Raw genomic sequence first — 21310 nt, forward strand, 5'->3', positions numbered from 1 at the left:
GGTTCCTCACACCATCACTCTCTGCTTCCTGTGTCTGAGCCAATTCCACACACCACATCCTGAACTGCCACTTCTTTTAGTTTGATGCCCACCCTCTTGTGTGGCACCTTATCAAATGCTTTCTGAAAGTCCACATCAATAATCTCATCTGCTCCTCTCTGGTCGTATCCTTTTGTTGTCTCCTCGTAGAATTCCAGCATGTTAGTAAAACACGACCTACCTCTTCTGACCCCACGCTGACTGTTCCTAATAAGTCCTGTCCTTGCCATGTGTTGCTCAATCTTCTCCTTAATAATACCTTCCATTAATTTTCCTGTGATGCACGTTAAGCTTACTGGCCTATAGTTGCTTGGATCGGTCCTGTCACCCTTTTTATATACAGGGGGTCCTCGGGTTACAACGTCCCAACATACAACGTTTCGAGTTTACATCGCTCACTCCCAAAAAAACTTTAAAAAAATTGAGACATGAGTGTTTCAGCTTACGCCGTTAGCGTCGTACTTGCAAACTATGTGGGCGAACTAGTTCAGTTGCGCACAGCCGAAGAATACACAGTAACGCAGCGTATGAGTGTGGGAGTTGGCAAACTAGTTTGGTTGCGCGCGGAGGAAGTGTTCCGTTTGTGTTGCTTTGTCTGCCGAATTTTTTGGCCCTTTTCATGGCTCCTAAACAAAAGTCAGTCTTCAGATGGCAGTGCTTTGAAGAAATGGAAAGCCATCACGATGGAAGTGAAATTAGACATTGGAAAGAGATCAGAAGGAATAAAGGTAAGGAATTTTTTTACACTTGTTTTTTGTCATTTTTTCTGTTACTACAGTACAATGTACAGTACAGTATATTTATGTCCTTTTCCTTTTTCTAGATAGATAGATAGATAGATAGATACTTTATTAATCCCAATGGGAAATTCACATTCTTCAGCAGCAGCATACTGATACAATAAATAATATTAAATTAAAGAATGATAATAATACAGGTGAAAAAAAAAAAAAAAACATACAATAACTATGTATAATGTTAAATATTAACGTTTACCCCCCCCCCGGGTGGAATTGAAGAGTCGCATAGTTTGGGGGAGGAACGATCTCCTCAATCTGTCTGTGGAGCAGGACAGTGACAGCAGTCTGTCGCTGAAGCTGCTCTTCTGTCTGGAGATGATCCTGTTCAGTGGATGCAGTGGATTCTCCATAATTGATAGGAGCCTGCTGAGTGCCCTTCGCTCTGCCACAGATGTTAAACTGTCCAGCTCCATGCCAACAATAGAGCTTGCCTTCCTCACCAGTTTGTCCAGGCGTGAGGCGTCTTTCCTCTTAATGCTGCCTCCCCAGCACACCACTGCGTAGAAGAGGGCGCTCGCCACAACTGTTTGATAGAACATCTGCAGCATTCTATTGCAGATGTTGAAGGAAGCCAGCCTTCTAAGGAAGTATAACCGGCTTTGTCCTTTCTTGCACAGCGCATCAGTATTGGCAGTCCAGTCTAATTTATCATTCTGTGGCTTAGTTGTGTTTTTATGTTCTAGATTATGATTTTGCAAATGTGTTAGGATAGGTAAGTGACTTAGGCTCAGGTGTATTTCGACTTACACCAAAATTCGGGTTACATCACTGTTGTAGGAACAGAACTGTGTCATAACCCCCTGTAACGGCCTATCGCTCTGACATCACATGTGATGAAGACCATGGAGAGGCTGCTGCTTCACCACCTGAGGCCACAGGTCCAACACGCCCTTGACCCTCTGCAGTTTGTATACCAGGAGAAGGTGGGAGTGGAGGATGCCATCATCTACATGCTACACTGATCCCTCTCCCACTTGGACAGAGGCAGTGGTGCTGTAAGAATTATGTTTCTGGACTTCTCTAGCACCTTCAACACCATCCAACGTCTGCTCCTTAGGGACAAGCTGACAGAGATGAGAGTAGATTCATACCTGGTGGCATGGATCATGGACTATCTTACAAACGGACCTCAGTATGTGCGTCTCGGGAACTGCAGGTCTGACATTGTGGTCAGCAACACAGGAGCGCCGCAGGGGACTGTACTTTCTCCGGTCCTGTTCAGCCTATATACATCAGACTTCCAATACAACTCTGAGTCCTGCCACGTGCAAAAGTTCGCTGACGACACTGTTATTGTGGGCTGCATCAGGAGTGGGCAGGAGGAGGAGTATAGGAACCTCATCAAGGACTTTGTTAAATGGTGCGACTCAAACCACCTACACCTGAACACCAGCAAAACCAAGGAGCTGGTGGTGGATTTTAGGAGGACCAGGCCCCTCATGGACCCCGTGATCATCAGAGGTGACTGTGTGCAGAGGGTGCAGACCTATAAATACCTGGGAGTGCAGCTGGATGATAAATTAGACTGGACTGCCAATACTGATGATCTGTGTAAGAGAGGACAGAGCCGACTATACTTACTTAGAAGGCTGGCGTCCTTCAACATCTGTAATAAGATGCTGCAGATGTTCTATCAGATGGTTGTGGCGAGCGCCCTCTTCTACGCAGTGGTGTGCTGGGGAGGCAGCATTAAGAAGAGGGACGCCTCATGCCTGGACAAACTGGTGAGGAAGGCAGGCTCTATTGTTGGCATGGAGCTGGACAGTTTGACATCCGTGGCAGAGCGATGGGCGCTCAGCAGGCTCCTATCAATCATGGAGAATCCACTGCATCCACTGAACAGGATCATCTCCAGACAGAGGAGCAGCTTCAGCGACAGACTGCTGTCACCATCCTGCTCCACTGACAGACTGAGGAGATTGTTCCTCCCCCACACTATGCGACTCTTCAATTCCACCCAGGGGGGTAAACGTTAAAATTATACAGTTATTGTCTGTTATACCTGCATTGTTATCAATCTTTAATTTAATATTGTCTTTATCAGTATGCTGCTGCTGGAGTATGGGAATTTCCCCTTGGGATTAATAAAGTATCTATCTATCTATCTATCTATCTATCTATCTATCTATCTATCTATCTATCTATCTATCTATCTATCTATCTATCTATCTATCTATCTATCTATCTATCTATCTATCTATCTATCTATCTATCTATCTATCTATCTATCTATCTATCTATCTATCTATCTATCTATCTAATGGAATGATATTTGACATTTTCTAGTCCAGAAAGAGGAGACGTGTTGTGTGTTGGTTAGCGCAGGCAGGTTTGAACTTCGCTGGTCTCTGTACGTGTGACCATAATGGCTGTATAAACATGACACCCGTGGTAAGGGTCAGTGTTTTATTATTATATTGCTAGATTTCAAGCTTGATTTATCCTACTTTTAAAAACTTTTTGAGAAGAATAAAGCTGATTTCTTTGGCTCTAGTTTTACATTTTTTTTTTCTATAGTATTTTAGAACTGGGCGGCACAGTGGCGCAGTGGTAGCGCTGCTGCCTCGCAGTTAGGAGACCCGGGTTCGCTTCCCGGGTCCACCCTGCGTGGAGTTTGCATGTTCTCCCCGTGTCTGCGTGGGTTTCCTCCCACAGTCCAAAGATATGCAGGTTAGGTGGATTGGCGATTCTAAATTGGCCCTAGTGTGTGCTTGGTGTTTGTGTGTGGCCTGCGGTGGGTTGGCACCCTGCCCAGGATTGGTTCCCTGCCTTGTGCCCTGTGTTGGCTGGGATTGGCTCCAGCAGACCCCCGTGACCCTGTGTTCGGATTCAGCGGGTTGGAAAATGGATGGATGGATGTTTTAGAACTTTGTTTTGAATGATAAAAGTTTCCAGTTTACTTGTAGAAACCCCTCTTTGCCAGGTACACAAAGGAGACGAGTCCAGATGCAGACTTCTGTAAGTCCGCTGGAAGGCCAATTGGATTGCAGGTTTTTGTCACCTGGTTTGATGTGAGTCAGATAACTCCGCCCACCAACCCAACTCTTAACCGTCGTGTAAGCAGATGTTATCACTGACCTTTAATACAAAGCGACTACCTCCTCAATGGAGTGGAGCTCTGGGGGTCTGCAGTTAGAGTCTACTGAAACAAAGGCACCTCATTGGGCGTCCAAGTGCCAGTCCTCATGCATTATGCAAATTAGCCACAAGTCACGCCCTAATTCAGGACAGTGCGACCAGTTCTCACTTTCACGTCTGATAAAGTGAAGAGTGGAATTGAGAGCCTCCTGAGTGTGGGACGCCTTAGAAGGGTCTTCTGACCGAGGGTCATGCAGTGAGTCACGTAATGCTAAAGCGATAAAAAAAAAAAAAAACTGTGACTAACCTGAACTTGCAGTGGCCTGCTGTCACCACAAAACGGTTGCTTATAAGAAATCCACCGCAGTGATGCTTCCCACCTTCTTGCACAGAGACCATGAACTGCAGATCTTGGTTTTGAGCGACGTCTCCATCTGAGATCCCCAGCCTAAAGGACACTGAAACACAAGTGGAGAGTCTTTTAACCATCTTAGTAACCTGAGTGCAATTAATGGGTAGGACAAAGTAAGGAGCTGAAGATTAGAAAGTGGGGCTAAAAAATACAGAAACCTCGCCCCCCACAAAGGCATGTTACCATCTGCAGGTGACATCTGCCAGGACAGATGGTTAAGAGGACGACGAATGTTCAATGTGTTCATAATATCCCTGTTATTGTAATGCGGTGCTTTCTTCCATTGTCTTCATTTTGAAGGTGTGAGATATGCCCGAATAACACCAGACTGAGACCTCATCTTTATAAAAAAGCACACGTTTATTAATGTCCAAACACAGTCCCGCACAGCACACTGTGCCCCCAGCACCAATCACCCCTGCTCCGGGCTTCTCTCTCACTGTCCGTGGGCCGCCTTTCCTCTCTCCACGGCAGCCTCGTCCTGCTCCCACTCCCGACTCTAGCTCCCTGATTGTGGGGAGGCGGACCCTTTTATAGTGACCCGGATGGGCTCCAGGTGCTCTGTCTGACGACACTTCCTGGTGAGGCGGGAGTGTCAGGAGAGCACCCGGAAGTCCCTGGAAGGATCATCCTCCATGTTCCCGGGTGTGGCGGAAATAAATGTTTCCTGGGCTCTCTGAGACTCAGGGCGCCCCCTGGTGGTGGCCACAGGCCCCACTGGGCTTGAGACTCCTTGCTCCTCTCCCGTGGTCCTCTCCAGATCCAGGGCGGTTGCCCCTTCGTGGCCCGGAGGATGAATACGCCACCTCCCGGTCCTTCCAGGCGTCCCGGCTGGGTCTGTTCCCCAGCCGCTTGTGACAAATGATTCTACACACACACACACACACCAGACTCACATATTATAAAAAGCCATTCCAAAAACACATTCTTTTTATTATATAGTGCCTTTCAAAGCAACACTTGCATAATATACTACTTGTTAAAAGGAGAAGGAGTGTTATACGGTAATGCCTGGCAATATGAAGGATTCTGCAAAGCATTTTAGCAGTCATTTAAAGTTATATAGTGCCTTTCAATAAGCACTCCTCAGAAATATATAGTGCCATGCAAAGCACACTGCACACCTTGTTTTGTTATGTTGTGCATTTTAGATGAGTCTCGGGACCTCCCACCCCCAGGAAGTCCACCGATGCGATGGCGGTTTCGGGGAAAGGCCCCGCAGAAAAGTCCCAGCCCCCCGTCCCACGCTCCGTGGGTGGCGGGGCAGGGATGAGCCGCGCCGGTCCGACCCCTTGCCGGCCATCACGTCAGAGGCGCCATCCGACGACACGTTGCCGGCGTGGGTGGCGCGGTGGCGCAGTGGGTAGCACTGCTGCCTCGCAGTTAGGAGACCTGTGGTTTGCTTCCTGGGTCCTCCCTGCGTGGAGTTTGCATGTTCTCCCCGTGTCTGCGTGGGTTTCCTCCCACAGTCCAAAGACATGCAGGTTAGGTGGATTGGCGATTCTAAATTGGCCCTAGTGTGTGCTTGGTGTGTTTGTGTGTGTCCTGCAGTGGGTTGGCACCCTGCCCGGGATTGGTTCCTGCCTTGTGCCCTGTGTTGGCTGGGATTGGCTCCAGCACACCCCCGTGACCCTGTGTTTGGATTCAGTGGGTTGGAAAATGGACGGATGGATGGATGGATTTTAGATGAGGAATGTCTCAAAGTGTTTCATAAAACTTTATTAAGTCTTGCCATTTTCTAACCTGCTTAATCCAGACCAGGATCTTTTGGGATGGGGCGTGGAGCCTGTCCCAACTAGCATTGGGTGCAAGGCAGGAACAAACACATTTGGGACAATTTAGCGTCACCAATCCACCTAAACTGTATGTCGGTGGGAGGAAACCCATACAGAGATGGGGAGAACATGCAAACTCCATGCAGGGAGGACCTGGGACACAAAACTTACTGTGAGGTATAGCAGCACGACCTCTGTGCCACCCACAAAACATTATTTTATGCTGTATAGTGCCTTTCACAAGGATTTTACTATTCCACATTTTATAGCACCTTTTACTGGCACCCCATCCAAGAATTGATCCTGCCTTGCAGCTGTGGCTTCCTCTGGCTTCTCCGTGACCCAACTCAGGTTAGGAACATGAATGGATGGATGCCACCTTTAAAAGCAATTAATTAATTATTGAAGATGTTTAGGAAATAAAAGCATTTTCTTTACTGCAACAGTCAAAAGGAATTGTACTCTTTAACACCCTGTCCTTAGTTGAGAAAGTAATACCCCAAACTGCATAACAAAAGAGTCATTTGTCATATAGTGCCTTTGAAAAGAAATCACTTTATTAAAAATGCCAACCCACCGATAAGTAATTTATCAAAATGTTCCAGAAAACATTTTAAAAATTATTATCAGTATTGATTGAGTAGATGCTTTCATCCAAAGTGACTTACAAAGCAACTTAAATACATACAAGAATGAATGCGCAAACATCAAAAGTAACAGAGAAAGAGATAAAAAATAAATGAGCACAAGGAACTAGAACAACTCTAAAAAAAAACAAAAAAAAAAAAAACAATCTATAGGGGTTCAAGGCTAAAAGACCACCCAGCCCCCCTACACCAGCATTAAGCCTAACATAAATGTTCTTCAGTTGCTTTTTATTGTCAGTCAGTCATTTTCCAACCAGCTATATCCTAACACAGGGTCACGGGGGTCTGCTGGAGCCAATCCCAGCCAGCAAAGAGCGCAAGGCAGGAAACAAACCCCGGGCTGGGTGCCAGACCACCGCTGGGCACACGCACACACACCAAGCACACACTGGGGACAATTTAGAATCACCAATGCACCTAACCTGCATGTCTTTGGACTGTGGGAGGAAACCCACGCAGACACGGGGAGAACATGCAAACTCCACACAGGGAGGGCCCGGGAAGCAAACCTCAGGTCTCCTAACTGCGAGGCAGCAGCGCTACCCACTGCACCACCGTGACGCCCTCTCTTTATTGTTTTCATTATTTTTTAAGGGTTCGTCTTAAGAGGATTTGATAAAGTGGGTCTCATGGCAGGCTGGATTATCCACTTACATTCTAACAAGCTAACTTAACTTCTTAAGGGTACATTTCAACAATCATTAGGAAGTTTTTCTTTACACAAAAAACGATAGACACTTGGAATAAGCAACCAAGTAGTGTGGTAGGCAGTAAAACTTTAGGGACTTTCAAAACTTGACTTTTATTTTCGTTTTGAGTCTGATATTGTTGGTTTTAGCGAAGGAATTCTGCTTCCGATTATAAGAGTTGTGGATATTCCACGTAGACTTGATGTTTTTATAGAAGAATTAAGTGGAAAGGACTGGTGAGCTTTTTTGGGCTGAATAGCCTGTTCTCGTCGAGACTGTTCTAATGATAGATAGCTAGAAATTAAAGAAAGACACTATATCACCGTATGATAGATAGATTGATATGAAAGGCACTATTATACAGGATACATGGATAGTAAAGGCTCTATATAACTGAATAATACCTGAAGCTTAACTCCTGCAAAAATCCTAAACTTTTTTGTCTTTTCAGCTGCATCCTTCATGTAGAAGAGAAACTAAGTTAGAAAATATTTCATAAAAAGATGAGTCGACTGCTTTTAGATATAAGCACTCAAGCTGATTTCAGCATTTTGTGATGCTCTGTTTGCAAAAGGCCCGCAAACCAGGAACCAAACCCGGCTGGGACGCCAGCCCACCGCCGAGCTTACAAACTCCAAGTTAATGTCGCGAATGTTTATAGTGTGACAGAAGGCGCGACTCAGTGCGCAGCGCATGGGGAACAGGCGCACACTCCTCGGATACAAGGACAGGCTTGAGGAATCAATCATATTTAATTTAAAGACTCCCTTTTAAAACTTTAAATCAGCAAAATATGAAGTAATGTAAGGAGCCGCCTCAGAGTAGCATTGAAATTAATCGAAAATAGAAATAAAATGCACCTGCTAATCCCGTGGAGCCGAGAAGAAGGGTGATGAGCAGAGGACAAGCAATCTTGAGGTCCATGACGCTGATGCAGACTGGTGCAAAGAGCTGAGCTCGAGGGTCGCTCACATAAAAATGAGCGTGTGTTACGTCACTGTGACGCTGCTTTTCGGAAGGCAAATTTGCTGTGTCAAAAGCCACTAAGGCGGCGAGCCGCAGCCACCGCACTTCAGTAGCCAGGACGGAAGGCACATCTTACAGCCACAACAGCAGTACCGGTCGAAGCACATAAAGAGCCCTAGACGTTATCCGGAGCACGCGCCCCTTGGTATCCATAGTGGAGGCGTGTAAGAACGGGGCGTACGTTCAACATTATCAGAGTTCGGGTGGTTAGGGAGGAGTCTCGGGGTCTGTCATCACAGCACGGCAGCAGAGAATTAGAGAGCCCCTTAACTTTCATTAAACGGAACAGACCGGCTCCGCACAACAGGACCAGGCGTTGCGTCTACACGTGGACGAAACACTTTTTGAACATTTTTTCCCTACTTAACCTATGTGCCTTAAAAGCAGTATGTCAGCATACGGCACACCGACCGCTAATTCACTTCGTAATGAAGCTCCCGTCCCTCCCGTACTGAAGCCCTGCAAAGTGCAAACGATCAAGAGCGCAGCAGCCTTCGGAGTTTTCGAATTGTTTTCTTAACGTTTGTCAGTCATCTATGAAGTAAAGTGCATTTCTGGCAATTTTATTTTCGTTTTGAGTCAGATATTATTGGTTATGGTGAAAGCATTCAGCTCCCGATTATAAGAGTTGTGGATATTCCACGTATAGACTTCGCATTAACATTGATAAATACTGTAAATTAGGCGTGTCTACAGGGGGGGACATGTGGTGGCATTTACCACCATAACAAAATTACGTGCCACCCCATTTGCCCCTTCATGTAAATACACTTTTAAACTAAAATAAAACGAATAACTACATTTCATAAAAAAATATTTTAAAATAAAGCATGTCATGTGCTCACCCTTTTATAAAATCCCCCCTTCAGCGATCAATGGTTTGTCCCAGGTACCACTTGGTCTCCTTTTTTTCTGCCGCTACGAGTTTAAAGGCGCGCAATTTATAAACCTGAGATCGTCTGTCTCGGGTTAAAGGTTATAGGAGCCTGCGCTGCCAGGCAACGTGTGACAGCTTAACGAAAGAGTGAGGTAATGTTAAAAATATTTCGTAAATTCTCCCCTTTTACTCTGGGTCTTTGTGGTGTGTATGATTTGCAGCTAAGTGCTTAGGTGAAGTTAGCATTAAAGACTGGAATTCTCAAAAAAGAACGAAATCCGTTCAGTGACGTGCGGAGAGGTTCATGGCTGGTGAGGCACGGACTCCTTCAGAGTCAGGTTTATAAATATATGAACACACAATAGTCGCTTATTCACTGATCAGTTGACCGCCTGTATATTGACCGCTGGTTATGTTTCATATCTCATCAGCATTCTTTACACACACATCGGTAAGGCGCGTATTTAGAAAGAACGTTACATTTATAGCAGCCAGAGAGAGCGCATTTGCTCCTCACCCTCCATGTGTTCTAAATTTGTCGTTGCAATTCCACAATTCATACTCATTCAATACAAATGAAAGTATAGAGTGGTGTGCAAAAAAAAAAACGGATTTAAATGTTGACCATAATTGAAATATTTTTAGTCATTTTTAAAAGCTTTTTACGGAAGCTCTGAACTACGGAAGCTCTGAACCGCACAGTGAAAAAAAATTGGGACAACCCTTATCTCGTACGTACGTGAAAATATCTTATACGTACGAGATGTTTTCACGTACGTACGAGATACTTTCACGTACGTACGAGATAAAGTTACATTAAAATAATACAAAAGTGCGCTTCGGGGCTACCTAATTATGCCTTTACCAAGGCTTTGGCGCTTCAGTTTGACGTCACTTCCAGCTCTTGTAGCGCGGTGATATAAAAAAGCAGACGGCTGGGCTTTTATTTATTAAAGAAGTGTGGGATGGTTGGAGATGGGTTTAACTGCAGCGTGCAATACCTGTGACGTATGTCAGGTACTGCCCAGAACGTCAGTCACGAAATGCCCATCGCATACCCCGTTACACTATGGTTAAGATTAGGCTTGTGGGGGGTAAGGGTTTGGGTACGTGCTTTGTTTACAGATATTCGTCTGCTCACTCGTACGGAGCACCTGAGGAGATATGGTGTTTTTTTTCTTCCTGGGAAACAATTTAGTGCGTACAACTTACTATCTCATGCCCACCATGTATATATATCGTGCCCAGTGCAGGATTTACGTATAAGCTACACAAGCTATAGCTTAGGGCCCCCGCCTTCTTGGGGGCCCCCGAAACAAATTGTCCGAGTGAGCAATTGTCATATATACTTAAATATACTACAGCATTATTTGTCCCAATCAGGCCCGGCCTTAGACATAGGCATAGTAGGCGACCGTCTAGGGCCCCTGCATCCGGGGGGCCCCGGATCGACTCCTTGGTCTAATTTTCACACATTTCACAGAGCTTCCAGGGGGGCTCTGGACCCCCCTTTCACCTAGGGCCCCATAATACCTAAGACCGGGCCTGATCGTGCCCACCACTTACCACATAGCCTGTGCACCAGGTGCTTTAAGGTAACACCAGCCAATACTGCGTGTGCTCCTCATACATTCAGATGAGCACCAAATGCCATCGTGTGCTACAGTACATCATTTTCTGGAAACCGGACATATCACTGAACAGTCTGATGTTTTCCTCACACAGTTACAGTCCACAGAAATGGATATTGGCAAGTTTATAAAAGCAGGCTATGCATTCAAGCCCAGATCGTTAAATCCGCGAAGCAGCACCGTTTCTCGTACGTACAGGAAAGTATCCCGTATATACGAGATAAGAGTTATCCCATACTTTTTTTTCACTGTGCGGTTCAGAGCTTCCGTAGCTTTTAATTCTGATGCTTTAATCATTTTTAATACAGACTGTTCAACAAAAGGATAACAAGAAAAACAAAAGAATATTTTATTTAAGGTCAACATTTAGTTTTTAAATTTTGGATAGTTTTTTACTTTGTCAGATCCCGTTTTTTTATATAAAATTGAAAACCATTTATGGTAACGACCCGGTCTGTGTACTTTTTGGTATTTGAAATTTCGTTTCAGAAAATATCATTTAAAAAAAAAAAAAAGACCCTTTTGATTTTCAACATAAAAGGGGAAAAATACGGTGGCCCTGAGGGGCAAAGCATGAAAAATGAAAAACGGCAAAACAGTTACGTTTTTCCTTTTGTTCTTTCGCACATCAGAAAAGACAAATGCAAGAAACGAGAATGAGAAAACGCCCTTTATTTATTTTGTATGAACCGGACGTTTTTGTAGGTCAACAACCTGGTCAGGTAATGTGCCACTTGCAGCAAATACTGATCACTGGTGTGTTGACTGGACCATCATCATGACGTTGGAACTGTACTCAGACGTGATTTTAGAGATGGCGAAACAAGGCCTGTCATCGAAAATCATATCGCGTCTGTCATATGAACACAGAGAAGCGAGAGGGTTTTCTGCGAGAAATGTTAGAAAGATTTGTGCTGAGCAAATCTCGGGCTGTCGACTCTCTGACACACATTTGGAGATAGAGGTGACAAAAGCTATGAATGCGCCTGTTTTGTTGTTTTTGAGCTATTACACTTTCATTATTTGAATCACAAATAAATCCAGAAAAGTATGTGTAATTTTAAGTTTATGACTGCTATTTGTTACCATAGAATTAAAAAAATACCTTATTTTCCCTCATTTTATTCTTTAATCAAATATCTAAATCTGAAAATTCCTTTCATTTTTGTTTTTTCGCTTTTGCTTCTAAAATGAAATTTCAAGTACCAAAAAGTACACAGACCTGATCCTGTTACCTTAATTTGTAAATGAAGTCCATGCGCCTATCCTTCTCCACGAAAATCTCCATCACTTTCTTGTAAAAGTCCTCTTATTTTCCTTTAGTTTAAAAAAAATTTTAATCTTCCATTTTGGAAGTCAGTCGGAACAAAAAATAAAAGTAAACGGAGCGCTGCAGTGCACTTGACTTTCTGATATCGCTAACTTATTGGGTCCTCTGCGTAGAAAAACAGCAGCAACGAGCATCTGTTGGGCTCACATGCGCCTCCTTCAGGGCGGCACGGTACTGTCTGCCTCACCTCGTGCGTTTTCACTGAGGTTTTGTGTCAGATCAGTGAGACTAAATATGTCACACACATTCATTAAAGATATTACCCAGACTATGGAAAGTCAGGGTGTATAATAAACGTGTCTGCAAATATTATATTGGCGACAAACAGAGAGACAGTAACGGGCACGCGCCAATGGCAGGCATCAACCCCGTGTGTGAGGTGAGGCTCGTTGCTGTCGCACCTCGCGTTTCTCCCCTGTATTTGAACAGGAAATGCACCAATTCAGTGATTTTTGACTATAAAAATGATCAAAATTATTGGAATCATACAGAAAACAAATTTTTAGCTCAGACCAGTGGACAAATTTATTTTATGCTATCATTATTAGTTTTTTTACTTTTCATGATGCCTCCCCTGGCCGCAGGTCCCTGAATCCATTAGAATTCCATGTTTTATGTGTGCAGCATTTTATTCCCTAATACTTACAAATACTTGTCATTGTACACTGCGTTTTTAACATATCAGTTGTTATTGGTGTCGATATATACAGTGCATCCGGAAAGTATTCACAGCGCATCACTTTTTCCACATTTTGTTATGTTACAGCCTTATTCCAAAATGGATTAAATTCATTTTATTCCTCAGAATTCTACACAGAACACCCCATAATGACAACGTGAAAAAAGTTTACTTGAGGTTTTTGCAAATTTATTAAAAATAAAAAAATGAGAAATCCCATGGCCATAAGTATTCACAGCCTTTGCTCAATACTTTGTCGATGCACCTTTGGCAGCAATTCCAGCCTCAAGTCTTTTTGAATATGATGCCACAAGCTTGGCACACCTATCCTTGGCCAGTTTCACCCATTCCTCTTTGCAGCACCTCTCAAGCTCCATCAGGTTGGATGGGAAGCGTCGGTGCACAGCCATTTTAAGATCTCTCCAGAGATGTTCAATCGGATTCAAGTCTGGGCTCTGGCTGGGCCACTCAAGGACTTTCACAGAGTTGTCCTGAAGCCACTCCTTTGATATCTTGGCTGTGTGCTTAGGGTCGTTGTCCTGCTGAAAGATGAACCGTCGCCCCAGTCTGAGGTCAAGAGCGCTCTGGAGCAGGTTTTCATCCAGGATGTCTCTGTACATTGCTGCAGTCACCTTTCTCTTTATCCTGACTAGTCTCCCAGTCCCTGCCGCTGAAAAACATCCCCACAGCATGATGCTGCCACCACCATGCTTCACTGTAGGGATGGTGCCAGGTTTCCTCCAAACGTGACGCCTGGCATTCACACCAAAGAGTTCAATCTTTGTCTCATCAGACCAGAGAATTTTCTTTCTCATGGTCTGAGAGTCCTTCAGGTGCCTTTTGGCAAACTCCAGGCGGGCTGCCATGTGCCTTTTACTAAGAAGTGGCTTCCGTCTGGCCACTCTACCATACAGGCCTGATTGGTGGATTGCTGCAGAGATGGTTGTCCTTCTGGAAGGTTCTCCTCTCTCCATAGTGGACCTCAGGAGCTCTGACAGAGTGACCATCGGGTTCTTGGTCACCTCCCTGACTAAGGCCCTTCTCCCCCGATCGCTCGGTTTAGATGGCCAGTCAGCTCTAAGAAGAGTCCTGGTGGTTTCGAACTTCTTCCATTTACGGATGATGGAGGCCACTGTGCTCATTGGGACCTTCAAAGCAGCAGAAATTTTTCTGTAACCTTCCCCAGATTTGTGCCTCGAGACAATCCTGTCTCGGAGGTCTACAGACAACTCCTTTGACTTCATGCTTGGTTTGTGCTCTGAAATGAACCGTCAACTGTGGGACCTTCTATAGACAGGTGTGTGCCTTTCCAAATCAGGTCCAGTCAACTGAATTTACCACAGGTGGACTCCAATGAAGCTGCAGAAACATCTCAAGGATGATCAGGGGAAACTGGATGCACCTGAGCTCAATTTTGAGCTTCATGGAAAAGGCTGTGAATACTTATGTACATGTGCTTTCTCAATTTTTTTATTTTTAATAAATTTGCAAAAATCTCAAGTAAACTTTTTTCACGTTGTCATTATGGGGTGCTGTGTGTAGAATTCTGAGGAAAAAAATGAATGTAATCCATTTTGGAATAAGGCTGTAACATAGCAAAATGTGGAAAAAGTGATGCGCTGTGAATACTTTCCGGATGCACTGTATGTATTTATAAAACGGTAAAAAAAAAACTTTGTTTTTCAGTTGAGAACGCTGTTGTTGTTATACACGCCATAAAACGCTCAGCATACAGCTTGATATTTACCATGGCAGACCTTTCATTGTAATACAGGAAAGGTGTCAAAAAGTTCTACTTTTTAAATTGGAAAAAAAGAATGATTATCGAGTGAGTTTGTAACGCTGCCAGTCAGTAATGTAGAAATTTCCAGAATGCGCATTTTTTGAAATGGGAGCCCCTAAAGTTACTTCAGTTTGTACGTGAGAGGAGCCTGTTATTAAAGCAGTGGGTTGGTTTTAAAGATTTAACGTTGTACTATTGAAGCGTTTAACAGCAAAACTGAACAATTTATTAAGTAAAATAAAAAGTGACCATCTGTTGTTAAGAATATTATAACAGAATACCCTTATTATACTTTTATGCTCATGTTTGTGTATGCGTATTTATACATCTTAATTGGAATATGATTTGTATATACAGCATTTCTTACATGCTTATTCTGGCTTTGATATGCTTATTAATACATAATACTGATGATAAATAGGAAAGAAGCCTGGAAGAGTTAAATAAGAGGAAGAGTGGAATGATAATAATATGATGCAAGGAGTTTTTAAGTTGTGGGAACAGGTCAGGTCAAGTTGGGGAACATGCAGGGCTGTCTTAACACATTAGGAATCCCTAATCTATGTATGTTATGACTTGCTAAGTGGTTGTGTAGGTAGGGGTCCCAGTGCACTGCTTTCCCCGGGGGCCTATAATGTTGTTAGCACAGCCCTGGGAGTTTGCACTGGTACAGCGCCTTGCCGTACCCAGCACTCAACGAAACAGCTTGTAATTCCATTTGGCAAACCCCCCAGGCAGAGACGACGTGGTCCAGTCCTGTCATATAGTGATATTTACGACAGCAGTATTATCATAAAGAAAAGGGGTGTGGCTAAGCTACAGAAGGAAAAAGGGATATACTTATGTTGGGGCAGCAGTGTGTGTTTGTATGTGTGACATTCAATAAAAGTTCCTGTGTTCAAGATACTTACCTCCAACTGGACATTCAATGTTATGACAAGTACCACCCTCCAGAAATGCCCCTCTATCTACCGCAGCCAGGTGTTACGTGGGCGTCCCCTTGGCCTGGTCTGGCTACTCGGGTGCTCAACAATGAGGTTCCTGTGAGCCGGATCACCCTCGGGGGAATCATGCCACATGGCCGCTGTGCCATAACCGACGCTAAATCACAATGGAGGTCATGTGCCTCATTGAGGACCCCGTGAGCAACTCAAAGTCAAACCAGCGGTACCCAAGGACCCTCTGAAGAGACACACATGAAGGAGTCCAGTCTTCATCTCAGGTCACTGGATAGTGTCCATGACTCACAAACGGGAAGCACCAGGACTCTAAAGACTTGGACCTTTCACAGAGATATCAGGAGCACCACACACCCCTTTCCAGTGACCTCATGACCCCCCAATGCTCTCCCAATCCGTCTACTGACTTCATAGGAAGAGTCACATGAATGTCACTGCCGAGGTCAGTAAACCTCTCGATGATGAGGTTGACACTCTCTCCGCAGACAGACACACTGCTGATGGCCGAGCCCAAGAGGTCATTAAAGGCCTGAATGCTGGTTTTTCTCAGGACCCTCACTCAGTCTCTCAAGAGCCTCCATTGACTCTGTGAAGATCACAGCATCATCAGCAAAGTCAAGATCCGTGAATCTCTCTTCACCATCAGATATGACCCTACTCAACACCCAGTCTATGCCAGCATTGAACACAGTAGGAGCAGAACGCACCGCTGACAGACCCCAGAATCAACTGGGAAACACACAGAGGTTCTGCCTCCACTCTGCACTGCACTCACAGTACCAGTGGACAGGCCGGCCATGATATCCAGCAGCCTCGAGGGGATCCTGTAGAAGGATATATTTATGCTGATTACTGTTGCTTAATATAAGTGTTTAAAATGAATCGTGAGCACATGAAATAAATAAGTGTTATATTTTATTAAGCTTGAGCACTATAAGAATTAAATTGCAAAGGCTTAAGCGTGTTATTTTTTATGTTTCTGAATAAGCTGGAGGCACCAATTCATTATAAGCTAAAGGTCAAGTGTGCACAGAAGGGGGGGCACAGAAGGGATATGAACTTGAGGTTGTAAATATTGGTGTCAACCACTGGACCAGTACTGGGGGAGACGGGGGGCTAAGGCTCTGTCAAATCATCTGTGATAAGTGAGAAAGAGACCACTGCCCAGTGGAACCAGTGGGAGGCCGGATAGCGGGGAATGGGATAAAGTATCTATCTATCTATCTATTAATCCCAAGGGGAAATTCCCATACTCCAGCAGCAGCATACTGATAATAACAATATTAAATTAAAGAGTGAAAGCAATGCAGGTATACGATAACTTTGTATAATTTTAACAAGAGAACAGAGACATCAATAAAGAGGCAGTGGGGATGATGAGTGGGAGAGACAGCAGTGACAACAGGGTCACCATTTTAAAAACACACAAACCTTTGCTTTGTGCCCTCCACCCATTCTACAGATATACCTGGGCAATGGCGGGCACTTTGGCTGACATAACTTTAAAAAAAGAATCAAAAGTGAATAACGAAGACAAAAAACAAAAGATTTGAACCCCCAGTCAGAGGAGGAACCCCGAAATAAAAAAAAATACACAAAGAAATATGAAACCTTTATGACCTGCTCACACATCACTTGTTTTAATTTATTTATTTGTTGCATTTTAGAATACATTTATTTATTGATTTGCATATTTAATTGATTTTTCCTCCATAAGCCAGAAGCAACTCTCAGTCACAGGCCAGGATTCCTCAGCGTCCCCCCAAACACCACAGCAGGACAGCAAAGACATAAAGGGGGTCTGCTTTTCATCACTTTGTTTTATTATCCCTCAGCCCATGAACCAAAACCCCTCCCTTGAAAGGAGTTGCCCACCCTGGCGTGTCTTACTCTCCAGTTGTCTTTCTTCGCTTCAAGCTTTTCATGACCTTCTTGATCCACTTCAGATATCCGACGATCTTGATGTACAGGTTTGGGACGGTGGGTTTGTCACAGGCTGGGCCGCCGCGTAAAGACACGATCCCCACTGCTTCCTGGCCGCACACTAGGGGCCCACCGGAATCACCCTGAAATGAGAACGGATTGTGGAGACAGTTATTTAATAGAGGTGTGGAGCTGGGAAGTATGGACACATAGGTGGGCATAGCATCTGTCTGAGTGTTTCCTGATGTGGTCTCATTACGCAGCATTCAGGCATACGCTGAATGGTCAACTTAACTTTCCATGGAACTCGATGAAGCAAATACTTGAGCTTTCGTTATTTGGTGTCTCATGTACAGTGTGCCACGCATGTGTGTCACAGGACCCCCTCGCAGACTCTGTTGAGATATGCCATAACCCACCGGGGCAAGAGGGGGCGCTGCCGCTAACACCGTCTTCTCTTTCTTCCCCTGCGGTGCAGGGAAGCCACCCAGTGAAGGCAATTAACTCCGCCCATTCCCATCCCACAGACATAAAACCCAATTAACTTCGCCCCTTCCCATCCTACAGACATTAAACCCAATTAACTCCACCCCTTCCCATCCTACAGACATAAAACTCAATTAACTCCGCCCCTTCCCGTGCCACGGACATAACATCCAATTAAGTCCGCCCCTTCCCGTCCCACAGACATAAAGCCCTGTTAAGTCCGCCCCTTCCCGTCCCATGGACAAAAAGCTCAAGTAACTCCGCCCCTTCCCGTCCCACGAACATAAAGCCCAATTAACTCCGCCCCTTCCCATCCCACGGACATAAAAACCAATTAACTCCGCCCCTTCCCGTCCCACAGACATAAAACCAAATGAACTCCACCCATTCCCATCCTACAGACATAAAACCCAATTAACTCCTCTCCTTCCTGTCCCACGGACATAAAAACCAATTAACTCCACCCCTTCCCATCCTACAGACATAAAACCCAATTAACTCCGCCCCTTCCCATCCTACAGACATAAAACCCAATTAACTCCGCCCCTTCCCATGCCACGGACATAACATCCAATTAAGTCCGCCCCTTCCCGTCCCACAGACATAAAGCCCTGTTAAGTCCGCCCCTTCCCGTCCCATGGACAAAAAGCTCAAGTAACTCCGCCCCTTCCCGTCCCACGAACATAAAGCCCAATTAACTCCGCCCCTTCCCGTCCCACGGACATAAAAACCAATTAACTCCGCCCCTTCCTGTCCCACAGACATAAAACCAAATGAACTCCGCCCATTCCCATCCTACAGACATAAAACCCAATTAACTCCTCTCCTTCCCATCCCACGGATATAAAATCCGGACATCCCAGAAGGAGGCATAATTTTTGGCCCAAGCAAGCCGCAGGGCAGGACTCTGCCAAAGTCCACCCCTTTAAAAAACTTTTTCAAAACAAGCGCTATCACGTGCTATTTATATTCTTTTATTTCTGATTTTCTATTGTCCGTGGACGAATAAAAGGGACGACTCGGTTGGTGTCCCCATATTTCTCCCGTTATTTCGTTACAGCACCCAACCACAAGCCTCGCCTTATTTTTATAGGCTGCACTTCACAGGGTGGGCGCTTACCACACATGGCTCTGTCAAGGGGGTAACAACTCATTGAACGTCTTTTTACTTTTCTTCCTGCCTCCTTTAATCTTCGGATACGTGCAGCGGATTTAGAAAGTCCTTGCACCCTCCACTTGACACATTTTGCTACGTTGCGGCCTTGTGCTAAAGTCGTAAGTCATCATTAAGCAACAATCGACACCCCAGAATGACAGACAGAAAACAGGAGTGTAGGAATTTGTGCAGATTTAATAAGAACAAAAAATGGACACAAAGTATTCAGACCCTTTACTCTGTACTTCGTTGAAGCCCCTTTGGCAGCCATTCCAGCTCAGAGTCTTCATGAATTTGAACCCACAAGCTTTGCACACCTGAAGTTCTTCTCTGCAGATCATCTCAAACTTTGTCAAGTTGGATGAAGACCATCAGTGGTCAGCACTATTCAGGTCTCTCCAGAGATGTTCTACTGGGTTCAAGTCTGGACACCAGGTGGGCAACTCCAAGACATTCCAAGAGTTGACCCTAAGCCACTCCTGTGTTGTCTTTTGATTTGTGAACCTTTTGCCCTTTTGATCAATGCAGGTGTGGAAGGGATTCTCAGGAACAGGTGGCGACGTCTTCCATCTGCTCATTGGCTTCAGAGGTGGGCTGGGCAATGTTCTCCATGTCCAGGGCCCCCTCGGACAAACATGCGATTCCAAACAAGGCGACACTTCTCTTCAGCTCTGTGCTGACGTAACAGATAGAAGCAGTACATGCTTACCGCTTACTGTGCATGGCGTCCATGTGTCCCACTCCAGTGGTCCCCAAACTCGGTCCTGGGGCCCCACTGTGGCTGCTGGATTTTGTTCCAACCAGATTCACAATCGGTGACAATAATCAATAACAACTAATCTCATTTAATTAGCTGGTCTTTTTTTTTTTTTACTCTTCTCTTATTCTCCATTCAGGAAAACACAACAGTATGGTTTTTGGCTAGCTAAGCAGAGGCAAAGTGCGCTCCAACACATGGCGGCAGGCAGAACGATTCGAATGGAGGCTGGCGTGTAAGTGAGGAGGGCCCCATTCGGCTCCACACTCCTGACGTCACTCTTTCCCCTCCCCTCGGCCTGCAGCCTCTCTCTGATTAACGCGAATATATCAGTGCCGAAACCGAACTCTGATACTTGGCATGATGAGAGAAGTCGCAAAATCAACCGGAATGTTCAAGCAAATTTTAGAAAAAAAAAGATCTAATTCCATTAAGTAGTTCTCATGTGAAAAGCGGACAGACATACAGACAGACGTTGGATTTTTTATATACTGTATATATATATATATATATATATATATATATATATATATGTATACACAGTGGGTATAGAAAAAAATCCCCCCCCTTCGAAATATTCCCATTTTCACACGGTGGTGAGATTCAAACCCAGGATGCTGGACTTTTTGCGGTGTCATAGTTATTTATGCGTTGTGTGGGTCTGATTTATATTGTGGTTCAGGAATTCCACATGCACTCCCCAGACAAGCAAATTAGGGGAGCACCGATAATGACATGAGGGGACGGTGCCTCGTCTTGTGGGCAGCAATCATCACAATGCAAAAAAAAATACTGCAACATGAAATGGACAGCCACAACGAAGGGGCCCCACCTGAAAGGAGGTGCCAAGACCACCTGGAAAGGACCTTTTGAGAACATCCTCGGCTTCATCTCCCCAGTCTGAACTTACAAAACGAAAAGTCAAATGCACCATACAAAGAGATGGCGACACTGGAGTGAGTGTGTAACGGCCGACCCCTTTACCCAGCCGGCAGCTACACCTCCAAGACCTGTGGCCTGGATAATTTACTGAGACTGAATCTAACTATCAAGCTGTACTTCTAACCAGTTAAACTTTTCCCCACAATCGACGGTGTAAATATAAGTACACAAAAGCAGGATGTAAAATTAAACTGTTTAAATGTATTAAATGAAACAACAAGACATGCAAAAAATAGAAAACTGATATAAATATAAATATCCCTCCACCCCAGCAACAATAAGACACCACCAAATATAAATACAACAAAAACCGTCCCTTGC

The 21310-nt window shown here is 44.7% G+C and overlaps 1 protein-coding gene across 1 annotated transcript in view; it reads right to left on the reverse strand.

Annotated features, from left to right (window-relative positions):
• Nucleotides 1–21310, reverse strand: part of LOC114654200 (transmembrane protease serine 9-like) — a 54106-nt gene that overhangs the window by 20249 nt on the left and 12547 nt on the right. Inside the window, exons 5-8 of the mRNA XM_028804606.2 lie at nt 17616–17791; nt 17194–17225; nt 8301–8537; nt 4225–4375 (exon numbers count right to left, since the gene is read on the reverse strand). Coding sequence (XP_028660439.2) covers nt 4225–4375; nt 8301–8537; nt 17194–17225; nt 17616–17791 — 596 coding nt within the window. The remainder of the gene's footprint in view (nt 1–4224; nt 4376–8300; nt 8538–17193; nt 17226–17615; nt 17792–21310) is intronic.

This window comes from Erpetoichthys calabaricus, chromosome 7, assembly GCF_900747795.2.
Source record: "Erpetoichthys calabaricus chromosome 7, fErpCal1.3, whole genome shotgun sequence".
NCBI lineage: Eukaryota > Metazoa > Chordata > Cladistia > Polypteriformes > Polypteridae > Erpetoichthys > Erpetoichthys calabaricus.